General features: G+C 41.9%; 1 protein-coding gene across 11 annotated transcripts in view; it reads left to right on the top strand.

The window, feature by feature from the left end:
- Positions 1-2,102: 2,102 nt before the first annotated feature.
- The window catches only part of IKZF3 (IKAROS family zinc finger 3), a 37,958-nt gene continuing 20,011 nt past the window's right edge, over positions 2,103-20,049 (top strand). For 5 of the 11 annotated variants that reach the window (XM_080369324.1, XM_080369332.1, XM_080369323.1 and 2 more), the window contains exons 1-3: positions 4,510-4,725; positions 7,729-7,782; positions 9,022-9,132. In XM_080369324.1, the coding sequence (XP_080225450.1) occupies positions 4,674-4,725; positions 7,729-7,782; positions 9,022-9,132 (217 nt within the window). In that variant the 5' untranslated portion in view covers positions 4,510-4,673. The other 6 variants (XM_080369330.1, XM_080369325.1, XM_080369322.1 and 3 more) reach the window with 6 other exon arrangements.

Raw genomic sequence — 20,049 nt, 5'->3', positions numbered from 1 at the left:
TTAAACTGTTTCATAACTTGATTTTCTTCTAAATAGCAATGCTATTTCATTAAGAACAACTAACTTAAGTTTTATTTTACTCTTATCTCAATCATTTAACTTTAATGTACAGTCCGAGGAGTGTGATTTGTTAACGAAAATTGCAAAGAAAGCAGCATTTGTTTAACAGTTGAGGCTGCCTTATGATGTTTACGTGATGTGTAAACAGAGCCCGGACAAATTGCATACAAAGGAAATTAAGTATGTAGAAAAGAAGTTACTCTTTCATGTGTGTGGGCAACACAGTGCACAATTGCCACGCCAGTTCTAATAAAGGCTTAGACTACTTGGCTCTGCAGTGTAAAATAAAATGAGTCAGAAGTCTGCCAACGCAAAATAGCTCTGTGTCACCCTGCTAAACTCTCCATATGAATAGCTGTTGTCCCTTGAGTGACCTAACCCAAGTCATCGCAAGCTCTCCCGCGCTATTTTGGGTCTTGGTGCTTGCTGCAGGCTTTAAAGGTGAAGAGCTCCCTAAAATGCTAAGTAATATTTTTGACTGGTTGGCTGTAATGGGTTGCGGATCCATTTGCAGATCCCACCTGCCATGCTGAGGGAGCCGGGGGGGGAGGTGGAGCACGCTTCTTGTCAGATACACTTGCAAGTGGAGATGTGAGTTGGAGGGAACTGTTGACCTGGCTGGAGATGCAGTGGGCAGCTGGGGACCCGCGCAATCACCTGGCTGCCCTGGCCCTGCATGTGGGAGTGTGTCTTGAGCCCTCAGGGTAGGGTTACCCCTGTGAGGTTGGTTTAATTCTCCTGGACCTGCTCCCCTTGGCCCCATTCCTGATGGCAGCCCTGCCTGGGGACCTGCCATGGCTTCTTCACCTGAGGAGCCACCTCTGATGGTGGCTGATCTCCCGGGAAGTTAAGAGGGACATTTTCTCTAAAGCACGGGGTTTCCAATGTTTTGTTTTGGCCCCGTGGTGTGCTGTGTGAGAGCAGAGCTGCTCCTGGCTCTGCCTCCCCGGTGTTCACTGTCTGCCTGTGCTGTCTTTCAGCCTGCCACGCATCAGCCATCGCCCCTGGGTACCTGCTGCAGGACGTCCTCACCTGCAGGCTTCACCGGGCTGCCGGAGGAGAGCGCAGCGCTGGGACCGGGGTCAGCCTCCCGTTCTGGAGATGCTCTTCACAGCCTAATGCCGTTTGTCCTATGAAAACGGCTGGGGCCTCCCTCAGCCCCCCAGAACACACCAGAAGGCTGCGCTGCCATTCTGTGAGACCTGGGCAGGATGGAGAGTTGGGCGGAGAGGAACCAGTTCAACAAAGGCCAGTGTCAGGTCCTGTGTCTGGGGAGGGACAGCCTCATGCACCAGTACAGGCTGGGGTTGCCCTGCTGGAGAGCAGCTCTGTGGGGAAGGAGAGTTGTGGTGGACAGCAAGTTGCCCGAGGGCCAGCAGTGTGCCCTAGTGGCCAAGGGGATCCTAGGGGGCATCAGGAGTGTGGCCAGCAGGGCGAGGGAGGTTGTCCTCCCACTCTTCTCGGCCCTGGTGGGGACGTATCTGGAGCGTTGTGTCCTGTGCTGGGCTCGCCAGTTCAAGAGACAGGGAAGTACTGGAGAGGGTCCAGGGCTACCAGGATGGTTGGGGCACTGGAGCATCTCCCTTAGGACAGGCTGGGAGAGCTGGGCCAGTTTAGCCTGGAGAAGAGCAGGTGAGAGGGGATCTTAGCGATGCATATGAATACCTTAAAGGGTGAGTGTTGAGTGTTGGGAGGATGGGGCCAGGCTCTTTTGAGTGGTGCCCTGTGACCGGCCAAGGGACAACGGGCACAAACTATGACATAAAAGTTCCTTCTGAATACGAGGGGAAAACTGATACACGAGGTGCTGGGACAGGCTGCCCAGCGAGGCGGTGGGGTCTCCCCTGGAGACATGCAGCCCCCCGGGCCGTGACAGCGCTGCCTGCCCAGAGAGCCCGCTCTGGCAGGGGGCCGGCCCCGGTGATGCTCAGCGCTGCCCGCCCCGCCCCGGCCATGCTGTGCGGGTTGTGAAACCACGCGTTGCCCTCAGTCCCCGCGCCCCGCTGCTGTCCCCGCCGAGCAGCCCCCGCTCAGCGCCGGCGGCGAGCTCCGGAGCCGGGCAGTCACCGGGCCGCGGCCGGGACCGGGGCGGCTCCGCTGGCCGCCGCCCGGCGCCGCTCTCCGCCCGCCCAGCGCCGCGACGGGCCGGATGTGGCGGTGCCCGCGGCGGGCGGGAGGCGAGGCCGTTGCGCTCCGCTGACAGTCCCCGAGCCCGGGCGGGCAGGTGGAGCTGGGAGCCGCGGCCGGAGCATGGAAGGTGAGAAACGACCCCGCTCTTTCCCCGGGCCGGGAAGGCGCTGCCGCCCCCCGTTCCTCCCCGCCGACCCCGCTCGGGGGCCCGCAGCCTGCTCCACCTCCCGCGGGCTTCCAAGCGGCTTCTTCAGCGCTGTCTGCAAACAGATTGCAGCCTCTGGAGGAGAAATCTAATCTCGTGCTGCAATTAAACAGGAAACGAACGGGGCTTTTTTCACCCCTCTGTTTAATTTCAGAATCACAACATGTATGATAGAATCGGGTTTTAGAGCCTGCTTTATGTACTGTTCGTATTCTAGGTTTTTAACGAATTAAAGGGCATGCTGGTTTCTTTTCGCTCGTAAAACGTGCGTGTAACTTTCAGAGCCAGCAAAAGCAAGTTGTGAGTTAATCTTGGGCTCCGGTGTAATTCGCTTCTGAAGAAAAGCAAAATTACCAGTGTTTTAACAAGCCTGGCAAAGAAGCACTGCAAAGCATCACCTGTTTCATTATTTCAGAGATTGATGTTCTTATTTCAGCTCACCTTAGTAGGGGCTTGAGTTTAGTCTGCTGCGTCTCAATGACTCGAGGTTCTTGGTTACTTTAAGTTAGATGCAGTTGCCTATTTAAAAATGTATTTGCCTTTATTAAAGGCTTTTAAAAAGTTTGCATTAAAATAATTACTCTCCTAGAATCTGACTGAATTGGGACTATCACAGCTTGAGAGGCGTATCTAATGTTTTGAAAGAATGGATCTGGTGGCAGTTCAGCACTTAAAAATGCAGCCTCATTTTTTTGATCAAGTCGGGTCTACTATATGTTTTTTGTAGGAGAAGAAATCTCTTTAGGTACGTCAGTGATTGGAAAATGGGTATGTTCCTGCCATTACAGCCAAGATTATTTAAGAAGCCTCTTTTTTGTGTTCCTATTTCTTGTACATTTAACATTGCAAATAATCCTTCAGGTTGTTGTTCTGTGTGTGGGGATTGCAAGGATCAGTTAATGTGCTGAGCTGGTTGTGTTTGGGATGAAGTTAACGTAAAAGTGTTATACTGTGTTATCTCAGGATACAGTGATAGCCAAACATCTCTTTTTCCATGGGGCTTGGGAAAATCTCAGTGTCATTTGAGTCAATGGGAAATTTGCCATTGAGGACAGAGGGGTAACACTTCTGTCCTGCATGTTCTGTGCTCGGTGTGAGGTCACTCCATACGGTCACTGACCGGGAGACAGGCATTGGCAGGAGTAGGTGTTTGAGACCTGGGTCTAGGAAGCCAAAATCTGCAGTCTATGTGATTGCATCTCTTCATGCTGGTTTATGTTTGCAACAATCACAAGAACTGACCTCATGTCGTCCATCATTTCCATTTGCTGTGTTGGGATGAACATCGTGACTACTGGAAGACATTTTGCTGGTTTTACGAGGTCATATGCTACAATATGAGAAAAACAACATCCTAGTTACACACTGCTGGTCAGGATTTCTTCCCAAAATGACATGTGCACTTAAAATGCCTGTGTTGCTTTGAGCGTTACATGGTGCTTAAGAGCAGCAAAGTATTAGAGAGCCTGCAAAGAGTTTCTTTGGTCCAGGAACCTTCTTCAGAAAGCCATTGAGACTGTAACTGCTGAAGAAGGCCTTTCAGTGAGGAAATTAGATAGGCTTTCTCTCTTGAAGTGAGTTGAAGGCAAAAAACATGTTGGGGTTAAAGAGGTTGACTGCTGTTCGTAGCACAGGCACTGGCCCCGCTCTGAGCATTGAGGGTTAAGGCTGTGGAGGTCTAACTGTAGGGCAGGGGCCAAGACTGGTGTGTGGGGTTTTTTGGCTTGCTTGTATCTCTCAAGATGGTGCAAAGACAGGGAAACAAGCTGTGTTTGCTCCATATGTTGTGATAGAAGGACTAAGAGCCTGTGCGATTGAAAGAGATGTCCCCTTTTGCAATGCTGTTGGGTTGAAAACTGCAGCTGGCAGTAAAAAGGCAATGTTCTAGTTTTCACTTTGGAGGCAAACAGGTAAGATTATAATAATTCAAGATGTACCTCCCATTCTGTTGCCTATAGCTGTATTGGTGACAGAAGGGTATTAGTGTTATCATTTATTTGAAAAAAAATCCACTTTAGGGGGGTTAAAATACAGGTAGGCTGTTTTGTTGCTTCTATTAACTAGTCAAATACCAGGATAAAGTATTAATACGGTTATGTATTAAAATGCCATAGCACTTTTTTAGCAAGCTATTTGAATATTTTTGCTCACTTTGGCTATTGGTGTGGAACGCAAGATGGCTAAGGATTGGTTTCAGAAGCACATGAATTTTACTTCTGCTTTGTAAAAGAACATCGTGCGTCAGCTGCAACACACGCAAGACAACCGTCTTCTTTCCATGCACCCTAGGCAGTGGATCTCTTTGAAGCTTGGGAAGACTAACGTGTTCTGTAAGTGATTTCCTGCATTGTGCTTTTCTGAACGTTTGGTAGAAATACGGTCTTATTTGTACAGAATCAGGGATGGAAGCTTCCTAGACTTTCTCCTTCTATCGCGCTTACATGACACAGGGAAGGATGTGGCTTAAAACACTCAGGCAAGTGACCTGAAGTTAAATATTAAGAGACCACTAAGCCTGTAAAGAAGCTGCTTGAGACTAATATCATAAGAAACCAGGTACTGATGAGTGGATGTTGGAGGCTTCAAAGTGATACAAAGATGGGAATATTTCTCAACAGAAAAAGGAAACATATGGTATATCATTGTTCTTACCTCTTCAGAAGGAGGTTTAGATTGGATAATAGGAAAAATCACTTCACCGGAGGAGTTGTCAGGCACTGGAACAGGCTGTCCAGGGAAGCGGTGAAGTCACCAGCACGGGAGGTATTTAAAAGATGTGTAAGACATGGTGCTTGGGGACACAGTTTAGTGGTGGACTTGGCAGTGCTATGTTAACGGTTGGACTTTGTGGTCTTAAAGGTCTTTTCCAACCTAAACGATTCTATGACTTTATGATTATACTGCCCAGCAGCCCATCGTGGACAGGAGCCTGTTACGCTCAACAAAATGTAAATAACTACGCAGAGACCATCTCGATGTTCGATGAGCGTCAGAGAACTGGCTGAGGAGGTGCCGCCAGGCTGCTGCACGGTTCTGGCAGTACTGTTGGTTCTCTAGCAGGTCACCCTGTAGCTGCAGCTCAGAGGGGCTCTGAGCAAACTGCTGACTGAGGGGTGCTGCATCAAGCCCTACGCACAGAAACTTGTGCTGGTGCCATTTACCCAACGAGCCATAGCAACGTGCGCATCCTTAGTGGAGTGACTGCGCTTGGGAGTTGTCCTGGGGAATGCAACGATTGCTAAACCAATATAGTTATCCAGGGTTATATGCAGGACTATCTGATTTGAAGCAGCCGCATAGGGGCTCTAATTCTTTGTTTCATGACCGCCTGGTAACCCAGGGGAAGGCAGAATTGCTGCAGTTTCCCAGTCACACCTCCCCCCTCACCCAGCAAGCACCCTCTTCATTTGATCCTGGGGCTTTGACCAGTTCAGTGCTTTATCCCCCAAATGGGGCAACTGCACAGGATTTCTGAATGCAATTAAAATCTAATTCAAGTATTACAGAATAGTGGGGATTTTATTGTCTTGCTCAAACCCTAATTATTCGCACAATTACAAGGGTTTGTGTGATTTAAGTATCTATATTATTGCAATGTAAAATCAATGCTAGAGAGAATTTTGTTTGCCTACCCTGCATTTATTGATGTTTCCCCATCATTATTCGTGGTATAAAGTGTCCATTTGCTTCTTTGTAGCTCACTTTTCCTGGTATGATAAAACGAAACAATGACAAATTAAGAGCTGTAACTATGGAGTTCCTTGATCTTATTTTTTTAAAAAACCTGCAAATTTAGTAAATATTTGAACTTTTTGTCATTTAATTCCATGACTATCTTTATGGCACCAGGCAACATTCTTAGCTCTAATGAAAGACACTTAATGAAAAGCTTGCATTCATGCTAAATTTTCCTGAAAGGATGGGAGCTCTGGTTTAATTTTAGGATACAATTCATAAAGTGCTCATAGCTTAACAACTTGTCTCCAGTCAGGAGTTACACCCTGAAGAGCTCAGGCAACTGCTGGTGTTTTTTTCTTGCTGCTCTTTAGTAATAGCTAGTTAAGAGTAATGGGAACTACATGCATAATGTAACTCTTAGACCCATTATTGAGAAATGGCAGCTGAACGCTTTCGTTTAGGAAACAACAGAACCAAACATTTAAAAAACCTTTGTTGGATAGCTCTATTATTGCTTTGTTTTTCCTTTGAGTTTGCCTTTATTTTGTAGGACGGCCTCAGCCCATCCTCTATTCATGCAGGGTTTTTTTGGATAGCCTTATCTGATACTAGGCTTCTTCGCTGTGGAGTTAACAGAGCTTTATATTTTGACATTGCAGAGACCACAAAAATGTTCCATATGCAGTGGTGGTAAAGACAGATAATTATGGGGTAAATGTCACTAGCGGTTAACACCTCATGGCTGCTGCATGTGTATTTCTGTTATGTAACTGCCAGGAATGAATTTTGTGAGTTTGGGAGCTACTATTTTTTGTGTTCAAAGATGATAAAAATTTTTTTGGTGTGTAAAAAAAAAACAACCCCCCAAAAAAGAGGAAAAAAGCTAGAGGAAAGGAAGGAGGAAGGAAGCAGGTAGCTGTGGAACTGTTAAGAAAATCAGCCCTCATATCAATGAAATCTCAAGACAGCAAGGCATTGAGTAAGACTTAACTGGACAGATCTGTGCCTCCACTTAAACATGCCCACCTCAGTTTGGGCATTGGAGTGAGAGATGTAAATACCTGTGGCTTATATTTTCTTTAATGCTGTCTGCTGAGTGCTCAGCGTTTTTGGAAACCAGGCCACATACGTGTCCTCTAAAAGTTTTTAGAAATTCCTGACATTGATCCCTATCAGAATTGCTAAATGGGAATTAGACTTGCATTCCCATGAAAACCAAGTAGATCTTGTGAAGACAATAGGATTTTCCCTTGGTTTTTGGAAAAGGAATGTAAAAATGTCTTGTACTTTACAGACATTCCCTTCACATAGTTACTACTGCTATGCTGTGCTCACAGGGTGCAAAATGAGATGTTAAATCGAAAGTGTAAGTTATTCTATAATTTTTAAAGTTAGAAAATAATACTTAATCCCTTTTCTGAGCACGTGCCAGCGCTCAAGACATAATGAAGTTGTACAATGAAATGTAACAATTGTTTGGTATTTATTTCTTTGAAAATTCTGCTTTTGCAATTTTGCTTTCAGCCAAGAAAAAGGACATTTATAAGATTATAACAACTGTGGCATGAACAGTTCTAAATAACTATAAATAAGCATTATTATTTATATAAATATATATAAATAAGCAACTCAGACTACTTTTCTGTCTTTTGCAGATTCACAGGCAGGTATGGACCTAAGTAATTCTCAGGAAAAGCCCGTGGCTGCAGGTACTGTGCTGTTCAGGTTATGTTCTTTCACTCTCTCTGGAAAATTTTAAATTTAAATGGAGAAAACTACATGAATTTCAGCTCATTTAGATTCCCAGGACACTGAATAGCATGGTCACAGATACAAAGATGAGCATTAAAGGCGAAAGATAAATTCTAGAATTGAAATAAAACTGTGGAAGTTCCGTATAGTATTGGAAGATGATATTAAAGGGAAAAAAGACCATAATAGGAAAGGAAGTGTTTTCAGGAGAAAGCTGGAAGTTCTGATTAGGGAAGCAAGAATAACGTGATTCTTTTGGTTGACTGCTTTTCTGAAAATATGAAAACAAACCTCTTGTGTGAGCTGGATAAATGTTTTAATCAAAATACAAAACTTTTTTTCAGATCCAATGTAGCATTTAGCCTGAGAAGGACTGGGTTTTTCACTATCCAACTGTTAATAAGTTAAACAACTTTAACAGCAGTTTCACAATGTTGCTGTGAACTCTAAAAAAGTCATAGGATTGTTGAAAGAAAACACTGTCAGTTTTTTAAACAAAATAGTGATCTAAAATTTACAGAAATATGCATAATATTGTGTAAACCTATATTATGGATTTTGTGAAAGAGGCTTTAATTGAAAAAAGTCACCCAAATAAATCTCTCTATAGTTAAAAATTTGGCTTTACTTCAGAGACGAGAGGCTTGGATTTCTGGGACATACTCCTGTCACAATGATCAGCAGAAAACTTTCTGGTAGTGTTGATGAAATAAGCAGAGAAGTGCAACTGGGTTCAAAGAGGCTTCCGATTAAATGTGCTTGAGCAGTTTCCTGGCCTGGGGCCAGAATGATTAATATTTTGCCCAAATGAACAAAGTAGAGCTGTGATTTCTCTTCCATGCTCTGAACCTGCTTGCTTGCTTACCTCCTAGCAGCAGTTCTCAGAAGACCTATGATATATAGAGTTACACATACTGGATTTTTTTCCTGTTTTGTTGTCATTTAGAACAACCTCCAGGTTAGTTAAATCTGAGCCAAAGCTTAAGACTTAAAGGTGTATATTCTGTGTGAGCGTTTGTACATGACTTTGGGAAGCAAATCCACTAAACAAACTGCAACTAACACATCTATAGGAAGGACATTGTGGGCATTGTGAGCAATATTGGGAGTCCTCAGATACTCTGAGGTGATTACCTGGAAATATTCTTGGAGCATCAATAGTTAATTATTGGGTGCGGTGGTTGTTTTTTTTCCAGAAGGACAGGAAGTTTTGACAGACTGTAATCTGAACAAATCCCAGGAAATGGAAAATATGGATATTGCAGAAGATATGAAGGAACACAGTCAGTCTAATGAAGAAGCAGGAGGTAAAGTGGAGGTTTAATTCTGAAAATAATAGTTACATTTTGTCTTTTTATTAATCTGATTATGCTATGAGAGTGATTAGAAAGTTTATTCTGGATCACAGCTCTGGTTTTCCATCATGTCTGTAAAGGGAATAACAATACAATTAATTTAGAGCATTTCAACATGCTCTAAAGGCAGAGCAACTGTTGTCCATAAGGGAACCTCGCGTGCATTTTATGAAGGTCACTTTTAAAGGATCTATGAAATATGGATAGCAAGATAAAAACACACGTACATATGGTGAACTCCTTTAATGTGTGTCGTAGCATACAAATTCTTCAAAGTATTTTGCCTGTGACATATGGGTGTTAGGCCTGCACTGTTTATTAATGTTGCTAATCCACTCTGATATCTGAAAAATAACTTGGCTATTTAAAAAAAAAAGTCATTTTTGAAAGAAAAGACAAGCTACCTCAAATTCATAGGACAAGCCAGCCTGTAAAATTTAAAACTGCAGCAGTAATCCCGTACTTTAAACTGTGGGTGAACAGAAAGTTGGTTAGTTTACCATGTTTATTGTTTAATTTGAACAGTGAACCCTTCCTGTACAACTCTGAAAGAAGACACAGGTATGAATAAATTATTAAACCAGTATGTACTATTTTTTATTTAAGAGGTTCTACATAAATGCATATTTCTGTGTATCTTTAAAAACTAGGAGGTCCTCTTCAATTACTAGATAAAAGAAACAGTTCCTGGTCTGGGCAGTCTTACAGGCCCTCAGAGTTCAGGATTTGGGTGTGTGTATATGACATAGATAGAGAACAAGAGACTCTGAATGTCCTCCTTGATGTCGAAGCTCATCAACTGAAATCACAGCAATAATAAACATTCCTGCAGTGAGCTGAGCTTGTTCATTTATGCCAGTTCTCAACCACAAACAGTGAAAAATGCTGCCTGGTAGAGGATGTGGTATACATATCCTGGGGAAAAGACATATATTGTTTTACCAGTTTCACGTTGCCTTTCAAGTGCTGTATGTCCATGGCAGTACAGCAGTGTCAAGATGAATTATGTCTGTGGCTTTGGTTGGTAGTTTTGAGGTAGCGTTTACATATCACATGTATCAAGTAAATCAGTAAAGACTTGTCTCTGTTTTGGTTGCCCGAGTAGCCTTGGTTGTTCCCTGTAACATAAATGTGATTATTTTGGACTAAATGAAATGTTCAGAGGTTAAACTTTTGCATTATTAAAGATTAAACTTTTTCTATTTATTAACAAAATACAGAACAACATAAAACACTCAAGGGAGTGCTGCACTAGCAGAAAAGTCCTTGAGGAGGGGGAAATTAATCTTACTTGGGTATCTACAGCACTGATGTCTAGAGCTGTGTTGGTGTCTGGCCTTTCTTGATGGTCAGTGGGGAGAGAGTACGCAGATTTTCTGACCCAGTTTGGGTGTCTGACCTAGGATGAAATGCCTCACATCCCCAAAGTACCTGCTGCTTCACAGGGCTCCGTTTATAGTTGGTGGGGAGAAGCTTAGTCTGGATGGCTGTGGTGTAGAATCTAGCTTGGGCCGGTGAGCTCTGCTGCGGGTACAGGAAGCCAGGGCAGGGTTTCTTTCACAACCTGCCCCGTACTGACCATCCAAGAGGAATTGCTCTAGCTTTTCCCCACCTTCCCATTCCAGCACTCTGTCTATCCTGCTTGCACACTTGGTGTCATGGCATCAAGCAAGTCTTTTTTCCGTTCCTTGATTGTCATATGCCCTTCAGCTTCAGTACCATTTCTCAGGCTCTTTTTCATATGTTTAAGTCAGGTACAACTTAGATGCTGGTGGGAAAATATTTACCTTGATACTGCTCCTATACATAATTCATTTTTTTATATGGCTGCTGATATCTTAAAGTCTCTTCACAATTTGTTTTGGAATGCAAATACTGAAAATTTACATCTGAAAGATAATGCTATAAATATCAACAAAACATCATTTCACCCTGATAGGCTCCCTTATCATTAGAGTGTTCATTAATTATAAAGTGAGTGCGAACCTATGCAGTACCACCGTGCTCTATGCAGTACCACTGTGCTCTATTCTTTGATTCTCACTATAGGAACAAAGCAACGATTGCTAGAAGAAAGCTGTTTTAAACGCATAAAAAAGGTAACTACAGTATCTCAGTGTAAAATGGCACAAAATAAAATATATATTGTGTTTACTTCATTGCTTCACATACAGTTCTCTACAGTCATTCTGATACCGGAAGCACAATAAATCTTAAATATTTAAGCATGCTGTGCTAGTACTCTAGACTGTGCGAGTATCAGTAGATGCATTTAAATTTCTTCCTAGCACCAGTTCAGTTGCTGTTGGATACTAAAATTCACAAATAATCTCAGCTTTCATGTTGTGCCTACTATATAACAGTAGCAGTTACGTTAGTCACTGCGCAGTCCTTGTGGGTCAATAACTATGTCTGTCTTCTACACTAGTGAAACCACATTCTGATGGTGCTGCCCTGGTGGCAGTATTATTTTTCGGGGATCACTAACCTTGGTAAAAATTAATATATAATATTCTCCAGAATCACAGAATAGAAATACTGTCAGTATTGGTGATGGCTCTTGGGAAATGGCTTATGTCCTGCCTGCCTGAAAAGTCTGTCTGTTTATATATATATATATATATATATATATATATATATGTAAAGCGCTCTATTTGGCACTTTTCCAAATGTGATTGCTAATACTGTCATTAGGTATTAAATTTGAATAATGAGAAATATTTGTGTGGTTCTCATAAATGTTAATGACAGTGTCCATGATCCATCCCTTTTTGCAAGCAAGCAGTTTCAATTCTCTTCACAATTCATTCTGCAACACAGAAAACTCTCCTTTTTTTCCTCCTGATCTCCTGCATGATCCATGCCCGCAGGGTTTGTTCCATCTGCTGAAGGCCATCATAAGAACATGAGGCCACTGACTCATAGAGAGAGATCAGGCATTTGATAGCCTGCTTTCCACTGCCTTAATATGTCTGTAACATCTTTTTCTTCAGTACAATTATGTCTGTTTTTTCCATGTTGTGTCAACCATTCATAGTAAGTAATCTTCCAGTTTCTTGAACCGCACATTTTTTTGTGAATCTTGTGTTATTGATGGGTGACACTCTAAATACATGGTGGGGACTTATTCTGAGACTTCGGACAGAAGTTGGAGCCTGGTCAAATCTAGATGTTGTCTAGTTTGGCGGAGCCTTTTATGCCAGATCTGCAGAAAGTGATACTGTGATCCTGTCAAAAGGCTATGGAAATTTCATTAAAGGCACTAGATCAAGTAAGGCATAGGGCTGAAATGTCATCATAACTGGTGCTTGTCTGCTATAAGAAAATCCACTTTTTTAGCAAACAGTTCCGTATTTGTATGTATTTGTACACCGCTGAGCACATGCAAACACGCTGGCTGATGTGGTGTTCATTATGTCTGTGTCGTAACTGATGAAGGTGAGATGCCATTCAATTAAAACAATTCAACCTGTCCTATTGTACACCCCTTTGAAAAGGGCTTCAACTGTGATGATTGCTAAGTATAGGGCAAACAATTAGGCAGAAGGCTATAGTAATATGTTAATTAAGACCTTGATGGAAAACAAGGGAAAAAAAGAAAGAAAAAACCCTTTTTTGGCCTCAAGGGAATAGAAGCTGCATGCTGTGGTGCACATGGTGTATGCTTGCATGCAACCATAAAAATACACTGTTCCCATGGCGCTTCCTGTATCTAGTCTGAAAAGAGGCAAGCAATGAGACAGACAGGGAGGAAGCGCTTAATTTCCCTTGTTTCTTTATGCACCCCCAACACTGTTACCTTTGGTGGCCAAAGCTGAAGCGTCTTTAATTTAAAACCGAAATAAAAAAAGCCACGTTCTCTCCTATGGGAGTCACAGTCAAGCACAAGTGTTTAATTATGTCTTAATTCCCTCCTCTCTTGAGGCAGACAACTTTTTGGGTGTTATGAATGTTAGCGAGCTTTCATGGTTGCGAAATAAAAAGAAATAGAAGCCACATTTGTGGTTTATGGATGCTAATTGCTGCTGCATTTAGGTGTGTGAAAGGGGGCGGTTAAAAGGCTGGAGTGAGACAGGAGAGGATGACAAACCCTCGCTTTGGCGGGTACTGAGGTTCCAGTGGTGCTGCTAGCACACGCACTTATCTGCTTGAAAAGGAAGTGCCGTTTTTTATCAGAATATTACATCTCCCAAGCCCAGATCGAGCCCTGCCGCTCATGGGACTCAGGGGTTATCTCACAACATCAGCAGTGCTGTGCTGCAGAAGTTCACTTAACAGGGGATTTCTGTGAGTGTTAAAACTAGGCAAGGAGTCTGTGCTGCTTAACTGTGTCAGGTCCCTGCTTTGGTGCCTGTGCATGAGCTGAACCTAGTTGCGTCTGAGTCTTATCAACAAAAGATCCTCTGGAGTTTGTTTTAGCTCTACTATCCGCAGCAGGAATGCTGCCAAGCACGTTCAGTGACATCAACACCGTCATTGTCACCACAGCCTGTAAATGATTGACATCAGCTTGGACTATGCTGCGCAGTGGGGTAGCCCAGAGCACCCAGGGCTGGTACAGAAACTGGGATCTTATGATTGCCTTGAAATAATCAGAAAAGCGCAGCTATGTCTTGTTCTAATTAACCCATTATAGTTAGCAGAAAATAGAATTGGCTTTTGAGGTATCCTGACTATCAGATGTCTGGAAGGAGGATGGATGCACAGCATTATTCCAATAGATGATGGACTGCTTTCCATAACTTTTAAAACAGCATTTTTCTTCACTTGTTCTACAATGTGTGCATCGGGTTAATAGAAAATAATTACTTGAAATTAAAGTTGAGAGGAATACTTATTCCTTTGGCATCAAAGGAAGGTCTAGTCCAGGGTAGATGAGTTGTGGTGTGTTCCCTCCCCACCTCCCCCAGCAGGAAATTGGTGAAGATGAAGAAAACGGCCTAGGAACTCAAATCACATGTCATTGTAGAAAATAATCTGTTTTCAGAAGTATGGGTTGGTGGAAAGGAAATCAGTTAATTAAGATGACTCATGTTTTGCCCCCAAATGAGGCTGTTCATTTGGCACAAAATGTGTGAGTTTAAGGGGCAGGTTTGCTACTGTTTGTGCTGCTGGAAAGGTATCAGAAAGCAGAAATAAATGCACAAGAGTCAAAACTTTGCTAAAACGCAGCAAATAGTTCCATGTGCATTGGAACTGATGAAACTTGGTTTCCAGTGGGCTGGTGTCTTGTTGTTGGCTGACTTTTAGTTGGATGATGCAAAGTTTGCATCCTGTGCTAGATGCCAGGTTTTACTTTTGGTACCTCAGGCTAGCTTTGCTGCGTCCTCAGTGCCATCTCCCGTCACACTGCATTCAGCTGCTCCAGTTCTTGTTCCTGTTTTTGTTCCCTCTGCTGCTTTGCAGGAGCTGTTAGGAACTTTTGTTTAATTCAGGGCTCGGTTCTGTACATTGTTGTTGAGCAGTCTGTTGCTGCACCTCACCTGCCAAGTGTGCCAGCCACACTGGCTGTTTTTCCTGGTGCAGGAGCACCACCTCCAGGAGTGGTTTTGGGAGATGCCGGTACTCCTGGGCGGCATTGAACAGACAAATTGTCAGAAAAGATTAATTCTGAGATGCCCTCTCCTCTTCCAGGTAGGATTGAATTTGGTGTACAGGTCTGAATGTTACGAAGCGAACACAGAGTGGAAGCATACGCTTCTATAGAAGACCAAGCTAAAAGTAAACCACAAGTATTTAATTATAAAAACCTCATTTTGGAGAGAAAGTAATCTATAATTCAAGTCTCAGAATGCAGATTATTTACTACTGGGAAGTTTTTGATAGTTGAATCAAATCAATACAGTTAGTTTTGTCAAGATTAACGTGTTCAAGGATTTTAAGCAACATCTTAACCAAGTTTCTGTCTTCAGTTTATAGGTGTTAAAAATCTCCATTGATACTTATCACTGCTTTCCCTGTTCTTCACATTATTATATTTTCCTCTTCATATGATATTTTTCTAGTACCAAACACAAGAGTATATTGCATTGTGAGGATAACTTTTGGGAGATTAATTAGAAAAGGCTAAATGAAACTACACTTGCAACTTCTCAGATTTGAAGTTCATTTGAAAAAGCAGTTGACCAGAGACGATCATGCCTGAGTGGTCGTATTAATAATAGGTCCCTTGATATAACTAATGAAGGCTATTATCTGAATTTAACATGTGGCCTTTTTCAGTCTGACTGTTAGGTCCAGATGTTCTCTGATTAACTGTCTAATTGAAGTCTGATTTAACGGTTGTGATTGTATCTGGCTTTCTGGACTTCAGGAATTGTCATTTTAGAAGTGTTTTCTGTGAGTGATGTTATCCTAACTGTAACAGAAGGGAAGAACTGACACGGGTTCATCTTTTGCTGTGTTCCTTTTTCATTTGTTTTTGGTTTAGGAGGGAGATTTTCAAGATATTAAGATTTGAAAGGACGATGTTAACAGGTGTCATAAATGAAGCAAAAATTCATCTGAGACAGGCTTTGGAAAATCTGGGCGCTGTAGGCTCTGGGTGTGGGATAGTGTTCCCTCTGATCCTCTGTGCTCCAGTGCAGCGCTGGGGAATAGGCAGTTGAGGAAAAAGGCAAGCTATTGACACTTTTTTAAATTAAAAAAAAAAAAAAAAAATAGAAGTCCGTGATAGTTTTAGCATAGTACTAACCATCATTTTCTAGCCCCCAGTCATATTGTCTCAGGTAATAACATTCTGCTTCCACAAATTCTGTTTGTAGTGTCAGTTAAATGTGTTCTTTTTCATTTCCTTCCCGAAACCCTGGCCTAGCGCTGCCTGGTGTTGCTGTGCAGTTTTCCTGTTCATCCCCAGCTTTGGGGACACTTAGGTTTGGATAACACTTTTCCTTTATCGCTATTTCTGTTAGTATAACTGTAACGTAATTTGGAAACCTTTGAAATGAAAGTCCTAAAACCCCCACTCGATTATTATTAGGCAGAAATTTGTAATAAATGGGAAATATCAGGTATGAAATTATAGATTTACAGAGGAATATTCATCTTTATAAGAAAGATTCTAGGATTCGAATAAGATGCTTTAAGAACCAGTTACTTAAATCAAATTTCCTGGCTCTCATGAGCTTGGGGATGATGCATGTTGTTTGATTTATTTTAAATATTTTTTTTAATTAATTGTGCAAATAGATAAATTATACTGTGTTTTAATGATAGAAAGACATTGGTATTAATGAAGTAGAAAACACACATCCAAGTGCTTGGAAAATGATGCCTGTTTTTTTGTTCTTTTTTTCCTTTCCAATTCTCAGTGCTGCATTTCAATTTGATTTGTTTCTATTTTTGTTCAAGTCACAATAAAAACAAGAAAACTCATTACCATAGAGCATGCACTCCACAAAGGGGAATTATGAAAGTTTCTCTCCTATTTTTAGAAGTGAAATTTCCACCAGGTGCATACTGCAGAGGTTTATTTAGGAATTGCCACTCAAGTATGCTTTATACAGTATCTAAACAAAATAGATGCTTGGTTTTTTGTACAAAAATGGGTACTGAACAACAGTACTAAGAAAATACTGCAAGGCACAAGGACAAAATCAAAGCCAATATGTCCAAGTAATAATTTTTAGTAAGCCAAGGAAGTGAAATGTGTGGATTTCCAGTGTGCTGTCAAACAGAAACACTGAATGTAGTACTTGTGATTTTTTAGTGCAGAAGAATCTGGTTTGGCCTGTAGTGACACAAAAAGGGCGCTGCAGCTGTGGAGACACCTGAGTGGGACAAGTCCAGTGGCATACGCGCTGTATGAAGGAGTACATGTTTATTGCCACTACGTCTTCATTACTGTTGTTGCCACTGCTGCCTGGCTGGAAGCAGATACTGCTTCTAGGTGATTGCTTCTTCCTTTGTTGGCAAACAATGATCTCATAAAATCATTGCTGCTGTTGTAAAAAAAGCGAGCTTATCACTGGAGTCAGTGGAAGGAACAAAGCCAGGTTGGGCCCAAAAGGCTTTAACTCCTTTCCCTTCCCTAGAACTGGTATCTGCAGTGATGTAGAAGGCAGATATGGAGAAAAGTTGCCTTATTGCTGTGTTACCTCTATTAAAAAAAAATAAAAATCTCACGTTGCTATTATATCACATCACATTTTATAATTCCCCATTACTTACAGTCTCCAAATATTCAATATATCCATGTATGTCACGTGTCATTGATTTCTTCTTGTTATGTAAGAAAAAACATAGGTATAGCATTGATTTTGGTTTTTAAATAATTTTGATGGGATGTACTGCAAAGCTCTCTCTATTCATTAAGGAGTATGTTTGGGTTTTAATTCATGACATCTCTTCCCCCACAGCACGTTAATTCCATTGTAGAGGTGTTTGTCATAAACATGCAGGATTCTGACTTTAATTTGGAAACTCCGCTACTTTTTCAGTTTCACCACGTGTGCCTGTTCTGTTTCTAGTTGGTTTAGGTAAAGGAATCTCGCATTCTGGGAGGGGACAACTCTAGTACGTGTGTGCTAGGTTTTGGGTTGATACTGCTGTTTCTGGGGACAATTTGTGGCAATAAAGGTGATGAATCATCAGTTAATACCTGTCAGATCCAGGTAGTCACAAGAATCCTTCAGTATGCACATGCATAGACTCCCTTCTTGTTTCTTTGGCATCTGAATTCTATTAACAGCTGTCAAAACGTGGTAAACTATTTATATGCTTTCACAATTTGTTTAATTGGATAGTTAGGAAATGGCATACAAGAAAAGCTTTTCTTTTTTCTTTTTTTTTTTCTTTAGTCTGGCTGAACATCTGTAGCATTAGGGGCTCATTATCTCTGAATTGGCATAGCAAATCAGCAGCATCATTAAAACGCCACATTAAGATGATTAAGTTTCTTTGTTATCCAGTTGACTTTTTGCATGTGCTGAGGATTTCATGATTATGACCCCACTCCTTGTAAAACACTTGAGCAACATCACCCTTTTGTGCCGTTGTCTTTAATAGCTTCTGTTTTTTATTCTTTGTGCTTTTCATAACACTACTGGTAAACTTTGCTTAACAACAGTGCAAAACTTACATTCTTTTCTCTATACGTGATGCCAAGGTCTTGGATTAAATATAGTAATTGGGGGATTTTCCTTCTGAGACTTCCTCCTGGAGAGAATAGCAAAGATAAAACTCTAGCTTGTCCTAATTGCTGCTATTGACTTCTTTTTTTATTCATGCATTTTATAGAACATATGCAAGCCCTGTTCATGTGGTGACTCAGTCTGAAGTTGCCACCACGGCTTTATTTTGGATTTTTTCCAGAACCCATTGTTTTTACAGTGTTTCAGGTGAAACAAAAATATTACTCTGGAGTATGTCTTTCATCTTGTAATCATCTCCCCAGGAAATGAAACCATGTGCATCAGCCTTAACGCATCACACTGGTACTTTGTTGTGTAAAATCTACAACATTTTTTTTCTGCAGTGTGTATTACCTTCATGAACTGCCTGAAGAAAAATAGTTACCTGGGTTGGACACCCTGAATGTTTTTTTCCTCTTACAACTTCTTTACTTTCCTGAGCATCGAAGAGATGATAGCACTTCTTTTTTTCAACTGGGGGAACTTTGTTAGTGTTGTTAGGGATAATTGTGTCTTTCCTCAGTTAAATTTTCCTTTTCTACTTGAAGTTGCAGCCGCCTTCCTCTTGGTTAAGGCAAACCAGCTTGGAAACTCCCTGATGTCATTAAAATATGTTGATATGATGTTTAAGTGACAGATACCTTTCCACACAGCTGCCGATCTCCTAATCTCACAGTATTCCCTGTGTGTGCCAGTGCACAGAACAAAAGTCAGGGCTGAAAAAGGAATTTGGTTGCTTCAGACCTCTGCAAGCACTTGGTTAATTTTAGGCTGACCTGTAGTGAGCTGCCTTTTCCTCAGACTGCTTTGTACCAAAGATTCCTTCTGTATTGCTGCCAGGAAGACAGAGTGAAGTCTAAACAGTAACAGGTGTGTTAGGACAGAAAAATTCCAACCCTTCTAACACTTACTTGGCTAAATAAAGCCTCTTCCCTAGTGGCTTCTGCTGGCTGTTGTTCTTAGTCATCAGAAAGTGAATTTTTTCCGTTGAGGTTCTTCAAATGCCTGCATGTAAACTGCAAAGCGCTCGAGCTTTGGTGGATATTGCTGACGGCTGGAGTAGCAGTGATGTTTGTTGCAGGGAGGCAGTGGTGGAAAAGCCTTGATCAGAACTCAGGTGCATCCTTCACCACCACTATAAGAAAACACAAGTACTGCAAGCAGTCAGCATGCAATATGGAAAATGCAGAGGTAATTACTTTCCACAGTGGAAGCCTAGGATGGCTTGCCCAATTTGTGCCAGTCAGCAAGTGCTTGCCATGGGGAACTCAACCTAGCGTTCACGCAGTGCTATGTGAGCGCTGGCGTAGGTCTGTAAAAGAGTGAAAAGCTGTGAGCCATGAACTTGTGGTGAGGAACAGTAGAAAACGGTAGAGAAGTCTTCTCAGTTGGAGTTTACAACTAGTCATCCACTAAGTGATTGCATTTGATGCAGACAAAAGGTGAGACGTTAAGTAGAAAGTGGGAATTGAAATTGTGTCTGAAAGTACCAACAAGGTGCAGCTGCAATGGGTACTTCCTTTTACCGTGCTGTGCAGGATGTAGCAAATTATTTTGGAGCTGCCTTTTTCTGAGAGGGAAAAAAAGCCCAAACAACCATCAAAAACACTTTTTTGGTTGGTTTTTTTTTTTTTTTGGAAAAGAGATTCTGTTGAAAGCTGCTTTCAGCAACTGGTAATAATTTTCCTTAGCGTGATGGAACTGGATGTATAAACTAATTTTAGAGTCTTGATAGCAG

This window comes from Falco punctatus, assembly GCF_963210335.1.
Source record: "Falco punctatus genome assembly, chromosome: 19".
In the NCBI taxonomy this organism is placed as follows: Eukaryota; Metazoa; Chordata; class Aves; order Falconiformes; family Falconidae; genus Falco; species Falco punctatus.
Note: the sequence above shows the minus strand (reverse complement) of the source record. Positions and strands in the feature narration are given on the sequence as shown.